This window comes from Penicillium longicatenatum (genome assembly GCF_028827895.1).
Source record: "Penicillium longicatenatum strain IBT 33135 chromosome Unknown contig_2_segment0_segment0, whole genome shotgun sequence".
Lineage (NCBI taxonomy): Eukaryota > Fungi > Ascomycota > Eurotiomycetes > Eurotiales > Aspergillaceae > Penicillium > Penicillium longicatenatum.
This window is the reverse complement of record NW_026643120.1, coordinates 2,638,471-2,655,389: the sequence shown is the minus strand read 5'-3', so window position 1 is coordinate 2,655,389 and position 16,919 is coordinate 2,638,471. Positions and strand designations below refer to the sequence as shown.

Below are 16,919 nucleotides of genomic sequence, written 5' to 3'. Positions count from 1 at the left end.
TTCGGATGACGGCTCGCTACCCGAATGAAACTAATGGAAGGATTGGTGGTGGGTAGGTCAAATTAATGGCGTGTCCAAAAATTCTATTCCGATAACGTAGTTATATTACGTTCTGGTAATGGTAACTGATATTCGATCTGCTCAGCAGATCCTGTACAAGGGGGACACCAAAGTCTCCGTAATGGCCCAACTTTCAAACAGATACAATACAAGTCGCAATGTACACGTATCCGTAATTGTATTTGGTTATGTAAAATACATGTCATGATACACAGCGGTAATGATCGCTCTAAGCTTGACGAGCAGCGATGAATTCTGAACTGAACGGGTAATCCAAATAACCTTCCTTTGACAACGACGTGTAAAACGCAGCGCGGTCGTATGGAGCAAGTTCAATGCCTTTCTTTACACGGAACGGCAGATCAGGAGTGGAAATGAAAAAGCGGCCGAAGGCAACAGCCACATTGTCATAGGATCCGTAAACAACATCCACCAGATACTTGGCAGAATCAGCATTGTATCCACCTGCCAGCAAGATGGGTTTGTCAGATCCCCATGCATGCATGAACGCCTCATGGTGTGGGTCAGGGTGAGTGGTGTCCTCGTCCAGCCACCGCGAGTTAGCAAGGTGGAGATAGGCAATGTCCAGATCCCGCAATCGCCGAATCAGGTAATGGAACTGGTCCACCAGGCCCGACATGGTGCCCATTCCCTGATACTGACTCCAAGGCGACAGCTTGACACCCACGCGGTTAGCCCCGACAGCTTGCACCACTGCTTTCGTGACTTCGAGGGCAAAGCGGGCGCGATTTTCTATAGTACCTCCCCATTGGTCTTTGCGCTGGTTGCTCGACTCCTGCAAAAACTGGTCGATCAGGTACCCATTGGCTCCGTGGATTTCCACACCATCGAAACCAACTTCGATGGCACGCCGGGCCGCGTTCGCGTACTCCTGGATATACCATTTTGTCTCGGTCTCAGTAAGGGCCCGTGGCTTCGGGCCCCCCTCTAGCGGAATCTCACTGCAGGAGACATATTCACGATCATTGGCGGCCAGGATCTCAGGCTCCGCACCGCGACCGGTCGCCCAAATTTGCAAAAATGCGATCGAGTCGCGTGAGTGGATCCGCTCCACAATTTCTCGCCACGCTTGCATCTGGGCATCTGTCCAAATGCCCGGGATATTGGCAAAGCCGCCTGCCTCGGGGGAGATATCAGTTGCCTCGGTTATGATCAGAGTTCCTGGAACAGAAGCTCGCTGCTCATAGTAGTCCTTAACAAATGGCAGCGGGACGCCAGCTGCATTAGCACGGAATCTCGTCGTCGGAGCCATAGCCATGCGATGTTGGAGGTGATTGGTGCCAATTGTAAGAGGCGTAAAGAGCTTAGAGTTTTGCATCTTTCTGGAATGACGAATTTTCGATCAGATGGTTTTCAGCGTAATCTCGGCAAGAATATTTCTTTCGAGCTGAGTTATACCAAGACAGAGTGCACAAGAATAACGAAGCAAGGGAAATTAGGAAAGGAAGGTGAAGTGAAAGTGACAGGTAGATCGGAAGATAGGCCGGGCCTTTTCCTTTCTAGCAGTACTCGTATCAGATACGTGATCCTTCAAACCAGTCGTTTATTTTCTAGATCTCCCGATTCTATTGGAGTTATTCTGCAAGATAGACTCGCTGTCATCATCTCAGTCTCCTCCTGTACTTCCCACCACTCCTCAAATGAATTAAAACTAAAACAAAATCATTCGTTACAAAGCCTATATATTCGTAGGGCTAGTGAAGACAGTCAATGCCCTTGATAACTAGTGAAGAGGGGAACGCTCGATGGCAGTGCACTCTAGGTACACGGGTCGATCCAGCAATGCAAACAAACCCCACAGCAAAGCCCAATCCGCGTACGTCCAGGACGAGATCCCACTAATAGGGGCCTGATGAGAGAGGTGTAGGAGTGTAAATTTCTGTAACTAATACTAGTCTATAGTTTTTGTACAGGAGATCCTTTCTCAGCCAAAATTCTCTCAGTTGCCTCCCGAACACGATCTCCAAGCTCTGGAAGCACTAAGTGGAAGGTAGCATATACTCGTTCACGGATCTCCTTCTTAGTTTGCGAGACTGAGACTCCCAGACTCTCTACCAATCGATCCTGGAACTCCTGACCACGGAGCTCGGGAATGATGTTGAAAAATTCCCGGGGGAACTTGTAGTCATCATCATTTGTCTGGGCCCATTCCCGCGATGAAATCTTTCCAAGCCATTGATTATATTTGGGATCTGGCTCTGACGACTCTTGGAAAGCCATAGACGGCTCGCCTGTCATATATCCGGGTAGCGAACCATGGTTTTTGTCAAATGTCCCCGCCCCGTCTCGCAACAGAGGGTTATGAGTGTTATGGGATCGATTGACTGGAATGTTTTGATGATTCACGCCTAGTCGATAGCGCTGAGCATCCGGATAGGCGAACATCCGAGCCTGCAGAAGTGGGTCTTCCGAAGGTTCGACTCCGGGAACGAGGTTTGATGGAGAGAATGCTAGTTGCTCAATCTCGGCAAAATAGTTGTCAGGGTTTCGGAACAGAGTAAGCTTTCCAAACGGCTTTGCAGGGATGGTAGGGAGATCTTTTGGATATGTTCCCAAGTTCCAATGCTTTGTCGGATCAAGAATGTTGAACCCAACGTCCGCGGCGTCCTTGGGATCGATGACCTGAATATTGGCCGTCCAGCTTGGGTTTTCGCCTCGCTCGATTGCCTCGTAGAGATCTTGTGTCGCGGCGTCCGGGTCAAGGTCGCGTGGATTAGGAGCTCTATTTCCTTCGAAAAAGGTTGGGCCTGTGTCGGATGAAAGGAACATGTGAACGTATTTGAAGCTTCCATCTGGCATGACCCACTTGTATGCGTGGTTTACATATCCACTCATGCCTCGCCAATTGAACATGGTCCCAAAATCACTAAATTGGACGAGGATCATGTGAAGAGACTCATGATTACAAGTCACCCAGTCCCAGAACATGTCCGGATTCATTCGATTTGTTCGCGGGTCTCGTCTCTGAGCATGCATCAAGCTAGGGAACTTGATAGGATCTCGGATGAAGAATAGAGGGAAATTCAGGCACACCCAGTCCCAGTTTCCCTGTTCCGTATAAAATTTGGTAGCCATGCCTTTGAAATCCCTCACCATATCTGCCGATCCCTTTTCAAGAGCGGTCGTGGAAAAACGGGTCACACAGGGTGTTTTCTTGCCAACGCCGAGGAGCATATCGATATTGCAAATGTCGGAAACATCTTCAGTTACCTGAACCACCAGACGACATTCCTCGTTAGATAATGCTATAGTATGGTATGCTGACCGTGGCACCTACCTCGAATTCTCCGTATGCACCGGCCCCGTTAGCATGGACGATGCGCTCCGGAATTTTCTCTCTGTTGAAATGTGACAACATCTCAATCATATGGCGATCTGTCATCAAAACATCCTGTCCGATGGCGGCATTGCTTTGAGGCGGTCTCATAGGACATCCATTCGCAGCTGTGTAGGTAGGTGCCTTTGCTGACTCCACTTGGGGTTTATTGAAGTCATTTCCAGGCATTCTGGCGATCGGATTTTGAGGGATACTGTTTCAATGTGGGAAGTCGAAGGATAGTAAAGAGGGACATACATGACGAGCTCCAATAGTGCGTATTCACACCGCCAAATCTAATCCTGCCCACTCCCACCAGTACGTAATGCCTGATTACTACTCACTTCGATCTTTTACGCAATTTGCTGTGTAACCGTGCGTTTGTCTGGACTTTGGAACGTCCTCCAACAAAGCTCAGGCTTCATAATCTCTAGGTAAAATAACATAACGCGAACGTCCATGGTCATGCTCTCCACACATACTCGGTACTGCCACTCCATATGATAGAACAGATTTTCGTATTGCTCCACTTCGTCAATATGGCTATCTACCGGATCACGGAATGCCACGAATCTCCCCCCTCGAATTTGCTGGCGCGTTGAGCCTTTTCTATGGCATCAAGGGTGTGGGTCATCGTTACCGGAGGTGCAGTACTTAACAAGGCTATTTTTCTATGATATCGCTCATGTGGTTGGTGCCAAGCGTCCCGCATAGGTCCACTCGGGTAACAGGCTACATTGTCCGCCCGATCGGAGAATGATCGAACTCCGACAAAGCGGATATTGTTGCATTTCAACTGGACGCGCTAGTTTCAGGGGACCAAACCCGATCGTTTCCCGATTGTCGAATTGGATCGAGCGGGATCGCCATGTCGATCGGGAAAACACGTTCTCAGCTGGCAAGCCACAAAAGTATGTAAAACACTGCTGTCTTGGAACCGCGCGGGAAGAGTGGATACTGTAAGATAGACTAATGTGGAGTGTACGTACAGTACCACTTGTCACATCAAAAGGGTGCTCGTTTCACAACCGCTTTGTGTATTTTCTCATCAGTGGTAATCTGCCCTCGATGAACACCAGATCCCCGGTATCATTGAGACCAAACATGGTTCTTAGGTATATGCTCTCGAAGCTTATAGGGGGTTTGAGACAGATGTATGCAATTTGTATACGATCGTGGACAGACAGAAATGAACGAAATTAGGAAGCGGAAAGCTCTAACTCAATACGCAAATTATTCAACGCATTCAAAGGTTTGATGCCAGTAGGTGTCGAAAAGACATCCAGGGGATCGACTGATGTTTTTATCAGCTGTAACCTTGCGTGGTTTTCCTCCCCGTAATATTGTCGAGGGTGAATTCCAAATACAGGAGTGCCCGCGTATGAGAGATACTTGTCTGGCCCCCCATCTCCCCCTTGTAAGAGCCGAGTGGCGTTCCGGCTGAACTCATAGGCAGCCTTGGGTGTTGGGGAAGGAGTTTGAATGAATGTTGAGAAAAAGTACAAGGTGTCCCGATGTGGGTACGCTGTCGCACCTACAGGCACAGAGTTGGCGACTCCACCTTGCACATCAACGAGGGCCATCCACCGATCCGTTCCAGCATCGGCAGTCGAGAGGTGATCGAAAAGAGCATTCAGGTCAACCGCTGACGGAATCTTGCAGTATGGAATGACGACATCTTCGGAGTGAAAATAGGAGGGCTGGTCATTGAATCCACCCTCGCCAAAGGAGTCGAATACCTCCGACATGTATTCTATCCACGTCTTTGATGGACCCACAGTGTGAGAATCAAGGTTCGGGATCCAGTCCTGGATTTGAAGAGCTGAAAACTCAGCTTCTGGACCCATGAAGATTCCTCCGATCATCAAGTTGCTCTTGGCGATCATTGCACGGATGCTGAGTTTCGGGTGGAGATGTGGATCCTGAATGAAGCTATGAAATGCTTTGAAAGTTTCGAGCTGATATGTATTCCCAGATTTGGTCATGTAAGAGAACGGAAGGATTGACTGTGGCTCAGGTATTGTCTGGAACCTGAATTCAGTGACGATACCAAAACTCGCTGCAGCACCCCGTACGGCCCAGAACAGGTCCAAATGAGCATTTTGGGACGCAGAAACGATTTCACCGCTAGCGAGAACAACCTGTGCTTGGACCATGGCATCGAGCATGACTCCGTGGACACGTCCCAGAGCACCCAGTCCGCCAACGGTGGCATGACCACCAACCCCTACACTGGGACAAGAACCATGAGGCAGACATCGTCTTCCATTATCGTGAAGACCCTGCACCAGGACACGAAGTTGTAGTCCTGGTCCGACTGTCGCTATTCCGGCCTCATCAACGGATAGCTGTTGAAATGCTGTCATATCTACCACGATCGCACCATCCGCAGCCCCGATCCCTATGCGTAATGTTGTTACTACAAGCACCCAGAAATGGTCGAGGTGGTATACCTTTGTTTATATAGTCATGGCCGCCACTCCTGGCCTGTAGAGCGACTCCGTGTTTAGAGGCCCATCTCACAATCGCAGATACGCCCTCGGCTTCTTCGGGGTAGATAACTGCAAATGGCCGATAAGGATAGTTAAGATTCCGCGGACGAACACTCTCATGAAAGTCATGATCATCATTGAAGATGATTCGAGTTGAAACTGGGAGAACACCCCTGAGAGATGATCTCAGTGTTCCCTCCGCTTGTTGACTCGGAATTTGCATAGTGTAATTGTTCGAAGATGTTGTTGGTGACGGGTACTGAGAACAGGTAGGAGAAAGTGGTGGCTTATGCGAGAACTCATAAAATACTCCAGGTTGAAAAGATGTATTGGGAATTGGGATGAAAGGTCACTAAGACAATACATGGTCAAAAAGAAGATTTCCCTATTGGAATTTCTGTTACGCAACTATTATAACTTTATCTTCGTACAGTACGGCGTTTCAGATTGGAAGCTACCATGGTAACTCAGCCGTAAAAATGAAGCAATAAAATGCTTCTCAGCTAGATAAATCTCGCGCATGTTTGACGGTCGCTAGGAGCAAATGGTAAACAATTGTGCTTGGAGGAGGCAGTATCAGCCCTCCCTTGTAGTCAGGGCCGGGCTGTTCACCCAGGTCACTTATCCCAATCTGAAGACCTTCCTCAACCTCAACAATATCAAACCACCGAGCATCTTCAAGCTCAGGATCATGGTCAAGAGAAATAGTCTCTGACTCTTTGTCTCGCGCGTACCCAATAGCGCCGATCATCAGGCTAGCAGGGTATGGCCATGGTTGACTGGAATGAATTACAACTTGCGAAATGACGACTCCCGCCTCCTCCCATATCTCTCTGCGAACTGCGTCCTCCACTGATTCGGCTGGCTCAACGAATCCTGCGAGTGGTGAATACCATTTGGGCGGTAATCTTTTAGACCTGCCCATCAGGATTCGCTTGAAGTCGGCGGACAGGACCGCCGCAATAATGGTTGGGTCGGTGCGAGGAAATGATAAATTGGAGATTGTCGTACGCGTAGCACATCCCAGGCGTTCAACAAAGCCGGATATACCTCTGTCAATTTCAGGACAGACTCGCTTTGCTCCTGCATGGACAGACATAGTTTGGCTTCCACAGCTGCCACAGAAAGCATTTCTAGTGTTCCAGTCTACCAGAGTACGAGCCTGAGCGTATATTGCAGCTTCAAAAAAACTCAGCCTTCAAAACATACGAAGTTTTCCAGAAAACGTACCTTCATCTGGTGTGAAAGACATGATGATCTTCCCTTGGAGAAAGCTTAATCCCTGGCTCTCGAAAGCCTCAATAGTCTTCTTCCGCACACTCTGTAGCTCTTTGCCTTCTACTGGTGTCAAATCAAGCGCAAAGACCGGGGTTCCCTGGTACTTGCCCCAGAAAAACCCATCCGAGCGACTCTCATCTATACCTAGAAAGATCAAAAGTGGAGGCACATTGCTGGAGTCAAAGCATTTGATCGCGTCTTTCTCGCACATGGAGAAATCAGTGCTGGGAATAAGACTTTTTATGTCCTGATAACTTGCGTAGTGCAACTTGGAGGGTATCTTCACTAGAGGTGCCAGATTCAGAAGAAGCACGAATTGGCTAGACGGGTGTGTCAAAGCTGCAGAAATGAACGAGGGATCATCTCGTAGAAATGAAAGCCGATTAAGAGGTGATCCTGTTGAAGTCAGCTCTATTCGGAGGTAGCAAGTGATGGGTGTTGACTACGGGAGAAATAGTTCACTGTCTCCATAGTCGGGGGTCTGTGATTGATCTCTCCTCAGAGAGAACTGCAGAAAGATGGATGGCTAAGTTGAGTTTGCAAAAACAAAACAGAGCACAGAAATATGGACCGAGATTATACTTGATTAAACTATTCTTCCTGGTCTCCCGATGCCTGTATACATTACCACGAACCGCCTTTCCTTCCAATTTTGAAATACTATCGTATCGTATTTGGACGCGATTTTAAAAATACTGCGAGTGCAATACGCACGGTCAGCTCGTAAGTGTACACGTACATCCATTCAACTGTATTCACAAAGAAAGGGGTGGAGGAAGAAAGGAGAAAAGGTGGAGAACGCTGAATAAGACTGGAAACTCAGTAGCGAGAACCTGGTATGGAAAGGTGGGAGGGTCTGCAGTGGGTATAGAATACGTCATGTACTGTGTGTATTTTGTCAATGCATGTACCTCATTGATGGGAGTCTCAACCCAGAATTTGCAACCTCCAAAAGTGGAAGATGTGAAAGTGGGGCTATGGTAGTTTCCACAGCTGAAAACTTGCCGATCCTTCTCTTGAAATCATGTTGGGATTGTTCTATAAGATGTCATCGGGGAGTTCGTGGAATATGCGATTCCCCACCCATAAGTTCGATTCAGGGCCAATTAAAAGCGGGTCTGACCGTAGAAGCATTCGATGCTCAAATCGTAAATTTCCTGGTCTTCGTAAAGCCAAAACAAGTGTATTATCGCATGTAATTTATTACTGAAGCAGTCTTGATTCGGAGATCACAGTTTGAACCATCAATCTTTCCAAGCTGTCGCACTAGACGCTTTATATTTTCACACTTCACCCTGGTAAGTCAGAATATAAACCGAGCTTAAATAAATCGACTTATTGCTAAAAAGAACTTCAGCCGAACCTCCAGCACTATGAAGCCTTTCCTCGAGACACAAACCCCTACGGTATCGAATGCCTCCGATGCCGAAGTCTATCGGATTCTCAGTGCCATTTTTGATTTCCCAAACGAAGACCAGAAGCTGTGGTGGCATAGCACGGCCCCAATGTTTGCGCAGATGCTGAAGCTTTCCGGCCTTTACGACCTTCACACCCAATACAAATTCTTGGGTCTATACAAGAAATCAATCGTGCCATTTCTTGGTGTTTATCCACTCGACAATGATCGGGACCGATGGATGAGCATCCTCACAAGATATGGAACACCTTTTGAGTTGAGTCTCAACTGTTCTGACTCCATTGTGAGATTCACCTACGAGCCCATCAACAATCTCACCGGAACCTCGCAAGACCCATTTAACACACATGCTATCTGGGATGCTCTTTCGCAATTGCTGCGCCTTCAGAATATTGACCTCCAATGGTTAAAGCATTTGAAGGAGCGGTTGACTGTAAATGATGAAGAGTCGCAGATGCTCAAGGAAAGGCTGGCAGGAGACCCGATCCGAACACAGAATAAGCTGGCATTGGACCTCAAGCCAGACGGCACCTTTGTTCCCAAGACCTATATTTATCCAAGTTTGAAGTCACTCGCTACAGGAAAATCAATTCACGATCTGATCTTTGACTCTGTTCGCGAGTTAGCAGCATCCTATCCATCTATCGGGCGTCCATTATCTGTGCTTGAGGAATATATTCAGTCACGAGGATTGGAAAGTACAGCGTCACCACGTTTGATATCATGCGACCTGGCAAAGCCAACAAAATCTCGCATTAAGATTTATTTGCTCGAGCAAGTGGTATCGTTTGATGCTGTGCTGGATCTCTGGACTCTTGGAGGACGTCGTCAAGATTCCTCTTCTCTAGCAGGGCTAGAGCTGCTACGTGAGCTTTGGGATCTCATCCAGTTGCCAACTGGCCATATTCCTTACCCTGCTGGGTTCTTGCCATTAGGAGCTGAGGTAAACGAGCAGCTGCCGTTGATGGTGAACTATACTCTTCACCACAATGACCCGATTCCAGAACCCCAGGTATATTTGACCACCTTTGGCATGAATGATATGGCCGTGATGAGTGCACTCTGCACCTTCTTTGCCAACAAGGGCTGGAACCAGATGGCCCAGTCATACAGAGAAGAGGTTTGCTCATACTAGTAAGTTATCTGAGACGAACACCCAACCTTCAGAGTGCCAAGGTCATTGATCACTTCGTGTTTTCTCAAACAGCCCACATGCCGACCACAACTCTATGAACTACATACACGCCTACATATCGTTCTCCTACCGCAAAGAAAAGCCTTACTTGAGCGTCTATCTCCAATCTCTTGAGACGGGCAATTGGTCAATTTGTAAGTACATCATCTCTCGAAATACTACTTCTATTACTCAAAAGTTCCTCTAGCAAGCTTCACCGATCAAGGAAAAGCCCAGAGCGACGACATTCCCGAACAAATTCTTCCAAGTCTCTCGACTCACTCAAAAGGAGCTATGGGCTACAGCGAATTCGTGGCTCCCGGGGTATATTGCTAATCAAATCCGAGTGGAAGAATCTCAGCCGGTGTTGGTAAACGTGAGATAGAATGCTTTCAAAGAGAACCACATAAATTGCATATTGCATACAAAAATGACGTGAAGAAGATTGGTTTGGACCCCTTTTCTTCTTCCTTCTTATCTATGTTATGTCACTACATCAATGTAATCACATCGATCTCCTTCTCTGTAACTATGAGAATGAACACATTCAGAACAACATCATACCCGAGTCTACAGGAACAGTAGCTCCAGTGACATAAGAGGAAGAGTCTGAAGCCAGCCACAAAACAGCGTGCGCAATCTCCACGGGCTGGGCGAGACGGCCAAGGAAGCTGACCTTCTTAGCCTCGGCCTCTTCGGTGGTCCCCATGGCCTTCAAAGTCGCAACAGTCAAGTCGGTGGCAGTCGGCCCGGCGGCTAAGGCGTTGACACGAATATTGTGCTTGCCATTTTCGCGAGCGGCTGTGTGAGTAAGGCCCACAATACCATGTTTGGCGGCGATATGCGCAGACATATCCTCCTGGGGCTTGGAGATAGTGGCGGATGAAAGGTTGATGATAGAGCCACCAGCTCCTTGCTCGATCATCTGACGCACCTCCCACTTCAGCGACCAGGCAACACCACATAGGTTGGTAGAAATCAGCCGTTGCCAGTAGGCTTCATCCATCTCCGCAATAGGTGCTGAATCTGGCAGGAGACCTGCATTGTTGACAGCAACATCCAGACGTCCAAATATTGTCACGGCTGTCTGTACGGCAGACTGGAGAGATGTTGACTGGCTGACATCTGTCTTGACGAAGATGGCTTCTCCCTTGAGCTCATCACGAATCTCCCGCGCAGTCTGCTCGCCAGTCTCTGGGTTAATCTCTGCAATAACCAACTTGGCTCCAGCTTGAGCAAGGAGCAAGGCCGTTGCCTTTCCAATACCCTGACCCGCACCAGTCACCAGAGCGACCTTGCCAGTGATGTAGGGACCGGAGAAATTTTCGAAGGCCATGATGTTGGAAATGGATATAGAATCGCGGAATAAAATTTTGAATAGGTAGTTGTTGCTTGACAGAATCCAGGATGCTGCTTTGCCAAAAGTTGGAACTACTTGTACCTCTCTACATATTTATTGCACTTTCTGGGATTTATTTCGACCCATAAATTTTCTGGCCAGCTTACTGGATCTGAGCTCCTCGATCCTCGCGTGGGACCGTTCGTACAGCAGACCGACATGAACCGAGCGATCAACAATGGTGGAGGCGCAGAACTTGACGTAAACTTCGGCCTGCATAATGTCGATTTCAGGGATCGGCAGCTCTCTGCCCTGAGCGATACGTATGAATAAATTCAGGCTCCACATTACCCCTCTGAGCTAGAATGTTTACATAGTGTGTGGATACTTTTCCTGACGAGTGTTTCAAAATTACGGTACTTTATTTCATGAACGTTACTGTATTATTTTTTGAAGCTCATTCTTCGTTTTTGTGTATCACAGTGACCAATATCGACGGCACGATGGATACAGACCCTGTTACCTATGGTTGACTATGTAACCTCCATCCTAGTGAAATTTTACTTACGTACCACTGCTGACCATTATATATATATTTGTGAAGCACCTCTAGCCGTAAAAAGATCATATATGGTTCTACCAATAAATGATGGCTGACCTGTCAACACTTGATGATAAGTTTAAATTGTAACGACATCCCCAAATTTCTGACAAGACTATACATCATATCTAAACCTTAGAAGACTTATGAGCTCTAAGCCGCCTTCCATTTTTAGCGAGAGTTTATTTTATACCCCAGAGGTGACGACTTGAAGTGATAACCCACAATTCCAGACTATGGCTGCTTGTCAGCCATCCGTGGATTTACAAAACGATGCGCATAACTGCTTTTATAAAGCATTCATGACACTATGGCTTTCTGTTGGGAGCGGGTGGTAGGTCAATAGCTAAATGTGGGAAAACGTCAAATATTTCGACGATGCCTTTGGCTCAATATAAGAAAAGCGTACGGATAATTGGCGGAGCCTCTTCTAAGAGAAGATAGACACCTTGGAACTTGTTAATTTTGTATGGTGCAGGTCTTGAACATTGTATCGGCAGAGGTCCATAAAGTGCTTGATTATTCGCCTGATTGGTCTACGACCTGGAGCCAGATGGTCGGGTTTTGCTCAATAATCAGACTTTGCATCCATACAATCTCGGATTCCTTCCCAATATAGCCCGTTGGTCTCATTTCTTTGTTACGGTTGGGGTCCTCTATTGACTTATCAACCTCGTTAAGAGATCTAACGAACACAGAGGATGTGGACGAGTCAACAGAGTGCAATCGCCTAGAACGATTTCGGGAAAAGTTTTCGAGGGTGTTGATGTGTTCAAACAGATGTTGGAATTGCTTTTCAGAAATTTCTGGTCAATAAGGATAGGGGGCAATGGGGTTTAGCCAATTTGTATAACTTGGAGTCGCCTGAAAGACACTGTTTGAGACCTCCTTCGCAATCAACGCTTCTATGGCCGCCATACGAAGATATTTCGATGTCGTGCTGCATGAAATAGGTATTGGTTTCTTACAATCCATGAAACCCGAGCTGACAAGTCGCTGGAAATGGTTGTACTGTTCCAATATGAACATGACACCTCTTCATTACTCAAAAGGTCTCACCTATCTGGTTTACCGCGAGGGTAAAATTCTCGGAGTCATTCACGACTGTTGACTCTGCGAAAGCATGTATTCCGAGAGCAAGCTGTTCAAACCTGGCTGGGCTTTCGGAAAGGTAAGTGAATTGGCCTCAGGTACGTCGCTGCAGACTCACAATGAATTATCTAACTCGGCTAGACCAAGGACCGTGAGAAGCTTGTCATGTTTTTTTGCTCTTACTGAGAGCTGGCTATTCCGCGATGCAAGCTCGCCCTCCAAGTCAAGACATTTCTGGCTTAATTCCTCAAGCTTTTTGCGATTGACGCGCGACATATCTTCAGCTCCCTCGAGCTTTGTTTTGACCTCACGCAGACGCAATTCGTGGTCTTTCTGAAGAGCAACAATTTGCTGCCCAAATTTCCCAGTCATTTCCGCGACGACACAATTGAGCCTTTCAACCTCCTTATCGGACCGTTCTACCCCAGCTTTCGAGTAAGTATCTTGCTCCAAGATGTCCTCATCCTGACTTATCATTCTTGCGCAAGATCCCATTTCCATGACCGCGACACGGAGCTTCTTCTGGATGCGCTGCAGCTGTAATCATCCCGGCGATGTAGAAAGCCATCAGTATGAGTTTCTAGAAGAGATAGTTCTGGGATAGCTGCTTGGTGAGAATGTCCCCTGTGATGACCATGTGCGAAACGAGCATGAGTGCAGGGAGATAAAGACAGAAGCCATACGATATGGTTGAACAGCTTCATTTCAAACCCCTATTAAGGTTCAGTCCCATGTAGTGGATGATTCGCTTTTGATAAAGGAGAATCTTGGGATTGAGCAAAACCAAGAGGAGACCGGATTCCCTTAGACGCAGTGTATCGTGCTTCTCTTGCACGGGAGATCCGTATGCATGGTGGAAATTTGCAGTTCCGTGTACGTGATTGCATGTTGAAAACACACTATATTTTCACGCTAGAGTGCATCCTGGTAAAGCACCGACGCCGCTGCCGATAGGCATCTGGAAGAATCATGTATGTGGAGCGAACTAGGGTAGGAAGCGAGTGATCTTGAATCTAGTGGTTCGTGATATGGCGCAGCGATTGGCTCAACGATAGTGTCGGGAGATTGATGTGGCAACTTGGGATAAACGAACGAACCTCGAGGGCTTTCTGCATATCTTTCTCTGTTGATATAGCTTGTATAGGTAGGAAGAATTATAGTGGACCAATTGGGAGGCCCTAGGCTACTGATTTATATTATTTTTATTTGGAAAAAAACGAAGGGGTAGGCTAGAAAGCCCTACGCTAGGCCCCATCACCCGCCTAGGTGAGAAATCTCACCCCGTTCTCACCTATATCACCCACACTCACCTAGTATCAGTTTCATCGCCGCTATAGAGTGCTAAGGATATGTAAAGAACTGGCCGTGCGGATGTATGTGGCTTAAGTACGGCTGAGCGGACGGGAAGCCCTGTTCTCCACACCCTATGGTCGTATGTGCTTGACTTCACGTTGAAGTAAACTAAATAGTACAAGCGCACGAGGGATGAACCTATGTGTGGCCGCAATGCGGCCAGTAGTCCCGTGGGTGTCGCCAGGGCGAGGAATGGGTGAGAGCCACTTGAGCGTCACGAGGCCGGGGGTGGTCAGGGTGAGTGCGCAATAGACAGGGTGAGAACTGGGTGGGAATCTTGTGGGCCGGCGTGATCGGCCATCTGGTCGGGGATTGCCGACAGTTTTTGGCTATGAGCGTAGGCTTCGAAATACGCACTGGAGTAGAATGGCCCTTTTCCCCCTCCAGGGTGGGAATTCTAGGATTTCGGGACTTGGTCAACCTGACTTTCTTGTCTGTCAATGGTAGTCCACTGTGCCAACAAGTCTTCCAGATTGTCTGGCAGCGAGATTTCTTCAGAAATTGTTTGTTTCTGATCATCGTCACCACGTGGCTGAGGCATCGCGCTCTCCTGCTGGGCAGGCTCACGGGGTAGGAAGGGCTCGACGGGTGTGAATTCGCGTGGCGGGCCTCTCCGCAGATGAGTCCTCGCGAGTACACGCTCTAAGCGCTCAATCTCCATTTGTTGCTTCCAGACTTCCGGGTCCTTGAAAGAGTCACTCCTCTCGAGCATTCGCTGGTCCATGGAAAGCTCGTAGTCGTGGTGGGAAGGGGAGGCCGCACGGGAGATTCTGCTGGTGGTATGACGCTCTGAAAACCGCATTTCCTGCTCATCCGAGCTATCTAACACTATATGGTGCGCCTTTCGTGGTGCAATAGGTGTGGGGAAGCGCGGTTGGGAGCTCTTCCGATGGGCCTTCGCAAGCTCACGCTCTAGATGATCAATTTCCTGTTGATGCCTCCAAACATCTTTGTCCTTGTGGAAACCCTTTCTCTCGTACTCACGCTCCAGACGCTCAATCTCCTGTTGATGCCTCCAAACATCTTTGTCTTTGTGAAACTCATTTCTCTCATACTCACGCTCTAGACGTTCAATATCCTGTCGATGCTGCCAGATCTCCATGTCCCTGCGCAAATCACCCTTTCCGAGCATTCCCCGGCTCCTAAAGGGCTCGCGATCGCGGTGGTGAAGAAAGGTCTCACGCGAGACACCGCTAGTGAAGCTCTGCTGTGAAGGCCGCTTTTCTCCCGCAATGGATTTATCGTACACATTCGGCCGTACCTGTCGTGGCTTTTGGCCTCTGCCTTTGTTGTTGGTCTCTTTGGTTTCTGGACGACGGTGAGAGGAGGTACGGTCTTTCCTGTTGCGGATGAATATGTCGGTTTCGGAAAGCTCTGAATCATCCGAGCCAATCCAGCTGTCCACATGCATTTCCGTGGATTGCGATGACTGGTGTAGACCTTTTTGGGGTAGAGGAGGACTAGTACTTTCCCCATTGGATTTGTTTTCGGGCCGTTTCTCGCTACTAATGTTAATAAAATATAATGATGGAGAAGAAATAACATGCACATACTCAAAAAGCGAGTGATCAATGCGGATCGAGCGTCCGTATTCCATTTGGAATTGCATGATTTCTCTGGAGTGTATATTCAAGACACCACTCTTGATTCGTGACTGTCTGTTACTCTCAAGCTTGTTTTTGCACAATTCAATCTCATTTAGCATCCTTTGGATTAGTCTATTGTATTCCTCAAGCTCAATGGACTCATTGTTTTCGGAGGCTATATGGGCTTCGGTTCGTGCTTCACTGCTGCTTGAGTATTCAATTGAACCCTGAGACGATTTGTCCTTCAATGTCGACAAGTCGGCTTTTGAATCGGACTTCTGACCAGCGGTTTCATGAATCTTAGTGTGAGCTGGTCTGTTGCTTGTTGTCTCTGCCAAATCTCGAGAAGATTCCGCGGCCATATCTGACTGCTGGGGCCTTTGGATGTCATTGCGTGTGTCCTCTAGCAGACTTTGTAGGAAGTCACGCTGCTCTTGGACTAACGTTGGGACATTGTTGCTAATCGAACCCATACACATGTCAATGCTGAAGGCAGCAAGAGATATAGTGCCATAAATACCTTCGAATTTGGCCCGCGTATGTAATCACATTTAGCAGAAGTAGCATCGTCGACTTCAGCCTTTCTAGGTTAAGTTGAAGCTGATTAAGGCTTGGCTCAAGTATTACTATGCGAAACTTTCCAGTAATCTGCTGAAAGCGACCCTTTCCAGACCGGTCGTTGTCATCAACCACTTTCTGGATCTGTCCAAGTACGTCCCGACACTGATTTAGAACCAGGCCTAGAGTGCGAAATGCCTCATCTGAACAGAGTTTAGATGACTCCTCTTCTTTCAAGTTTTCACCTAGCTCACGCAAAATAGCACTGACAAGTGCTACCTCATTAGATAAGAGCTGGATGGAGTCGTTGGCGCTCTTAACCCGCCGGTAGAGGGAGAAAAGCTGGACCGATAGCTTTGTGCCTAGGTCTGCGACCTGTATGATACTGGCAGCGACACCGAGGGCCTCGAGGCCAGACATTATGGTCAAATGCTAGCAGAGCGACAATTTATGGGCGTGAAGTCCGTATATTGCAAAGGGGCTGAGTGAGCATTTCGCTGCACCGGGCGGGGTTGGAGCTTTGACATGTAGATCCCCACATCGGCAACCTACTTATCAACATGCTTAGTCTGTCAGCCAGAATTCTCATATTTGACGCTTGGATCTCAACGAAGTGCCCTTGTCGCTCTTCA

At 47.8% G+C, this 16,919-nt stretch overlaps 8 protein-coding genes across 8 annotated transcripts; 2 read left to right on the top strand and 6 right to left on the bottom strand.

The window, feature by feature from the left end:
• Positions 1-289: 289 nt before the first annotated feature.
• Positions 290-1,399, bottom strand: fgaOx3 (chanoclavine-I aldehyde reductase easA; the record flags this gene model as incomplete). The annotated part of the gene is made up of 1 exon (XM_057113936.1): positions 290-1,399. One exon carries the CDS (start codon positions 1,397-1,399, stop codon positions 290-292), a length of 1,110 nt encoding a protein of 369 aa, XP_056974076.1.
• Positions 1,400-1,977: 578 nt separating this feature from the next.
• Positions 1,978-3,586, bottom strand: fgaCat (catalase easC; the record flags this gene model as incomplete). Its single annotated transcript, XM_057113935.1, has 2 exons — positions 1,978-3,312; positions 3,359-3,586. The coding sequence occupies 2 exons, from the start codon at positions 3,584-3,586 to the stop codon at positions 1,978-1,980; spliced, it is 1,563 nt and encodes a 520-aa protein (XP_056974075.1).
• A 1,010-nt stretch (positions 3,587-4,596) lies between these two features.
• Positions 4,597-6,112, bottom strand: N7484_003514 (FAD-binding oxidoreductase; the record flags this gene model as incomplete). Its single annotated transcript, XM_057113934.1, has 2 exons — positions 4,597-5,798; positions 5,851-6,112. The coding sequence occupies 2 exons, from the start codon at positions 6,110-6,112 to the stop codon at positions 4,597-4,599; spliced, it is 1,464 nt and encodes a 487-aa protein (XP_056974074.1).
• Positions 6,113-6,388: 276 nt separating this feature from the next.
• Positions 6,389-7,638, bottom strand: N7484_003513 (NAD(+) diphosphatase; the record flags this gene model as incomplete). The annotated part of the gene is made up of 3 exons (XM_057113933.1): positions 6,389-7,068; positions 7,120-7,563; positions 7,611-7,638. 3 exons carry the CDS (start codon positions 7,636-7,638, stop codon positions 6,389-6,391), a joined length of 1,152 nt encoding a protein of 383 aa, XP_056974073.1.
• A 902-nt stretch (positions 7,639-8,540) lies between these two features.
• dmaW (tryptophan dimethylallyltransferase fgaPT2) lies at positions 8,541-10,094 on the top strand (the record flags this gene model as incomplete). Its single annotated transcript, XM_057113932.1, has 3 exons — positions 8,541-9,718; positions 9,792-9,913; positions 9,958-10,094. 3 exons carry the CDS (start codon positions 8,541-8,543, stop codon positions 10,092-10,094), a joined length of 1,437 nt encoding a protein of 478 aa, XP_056974072.1.
• A 211-nt stretch (positions 10,095-10,305) lies between these two features.
• On the bottom strand, positions 10,306-11,094 carry N7484_003511 (SDR family NAD(P)-dependent oxidoreductase; the record flags this gene model as incomplete). The annotated part of the gene is made up of 1 exon (XM_057113931.1): positions 10,306-11,094. One exon carries the CDS (start codon positions 11,092-11,094, stop codon positions 10,306-10,308), a length of 789 nt encoding a protein of 262 aa, XP_056974071.1.
• A 1,727-nt stretch (positions 11,095-12,821) lies between these two features.
• On the top strand, positions 12,822-13,333 carry N7484_003510 (uncharacterized protein; the record flags this gene model as incomplete). The annotated part of the gene is made up of 2 exons (XM_057113930.1): positions 12,822-12,869; positions 13,043-13,333. 2 exons carry the CDS (start codon positions 12,822-12,824, stop codon positions 13,331-13,333), a joined length of 339 nt encoding a protein of 112 aa, XP_056974070.1.
• Positions 13,334-14,540: 1,207 nt separating this feature from the next.
• On the bottom strand, positions 14,541-16,707 carry N7484_003509 (uncharacterized protein; the record flags this gene model as incomplete). Its single annotated transcript, XM_057113929.1, has 3 exons — positions 14,541-15,645; positions 15,697-16,188; positions 16,250-16,707. 3 exons carry the CDS (start codon positions 16,705-16,707, stop codon positions 14,541-14,543), a joined length of 2,055 nt encoding a protein of 684 aa, XP_056974069.1.
• Between the last annotated feature and the right edge of the window lie 212 nt (positions 16,708-16,919).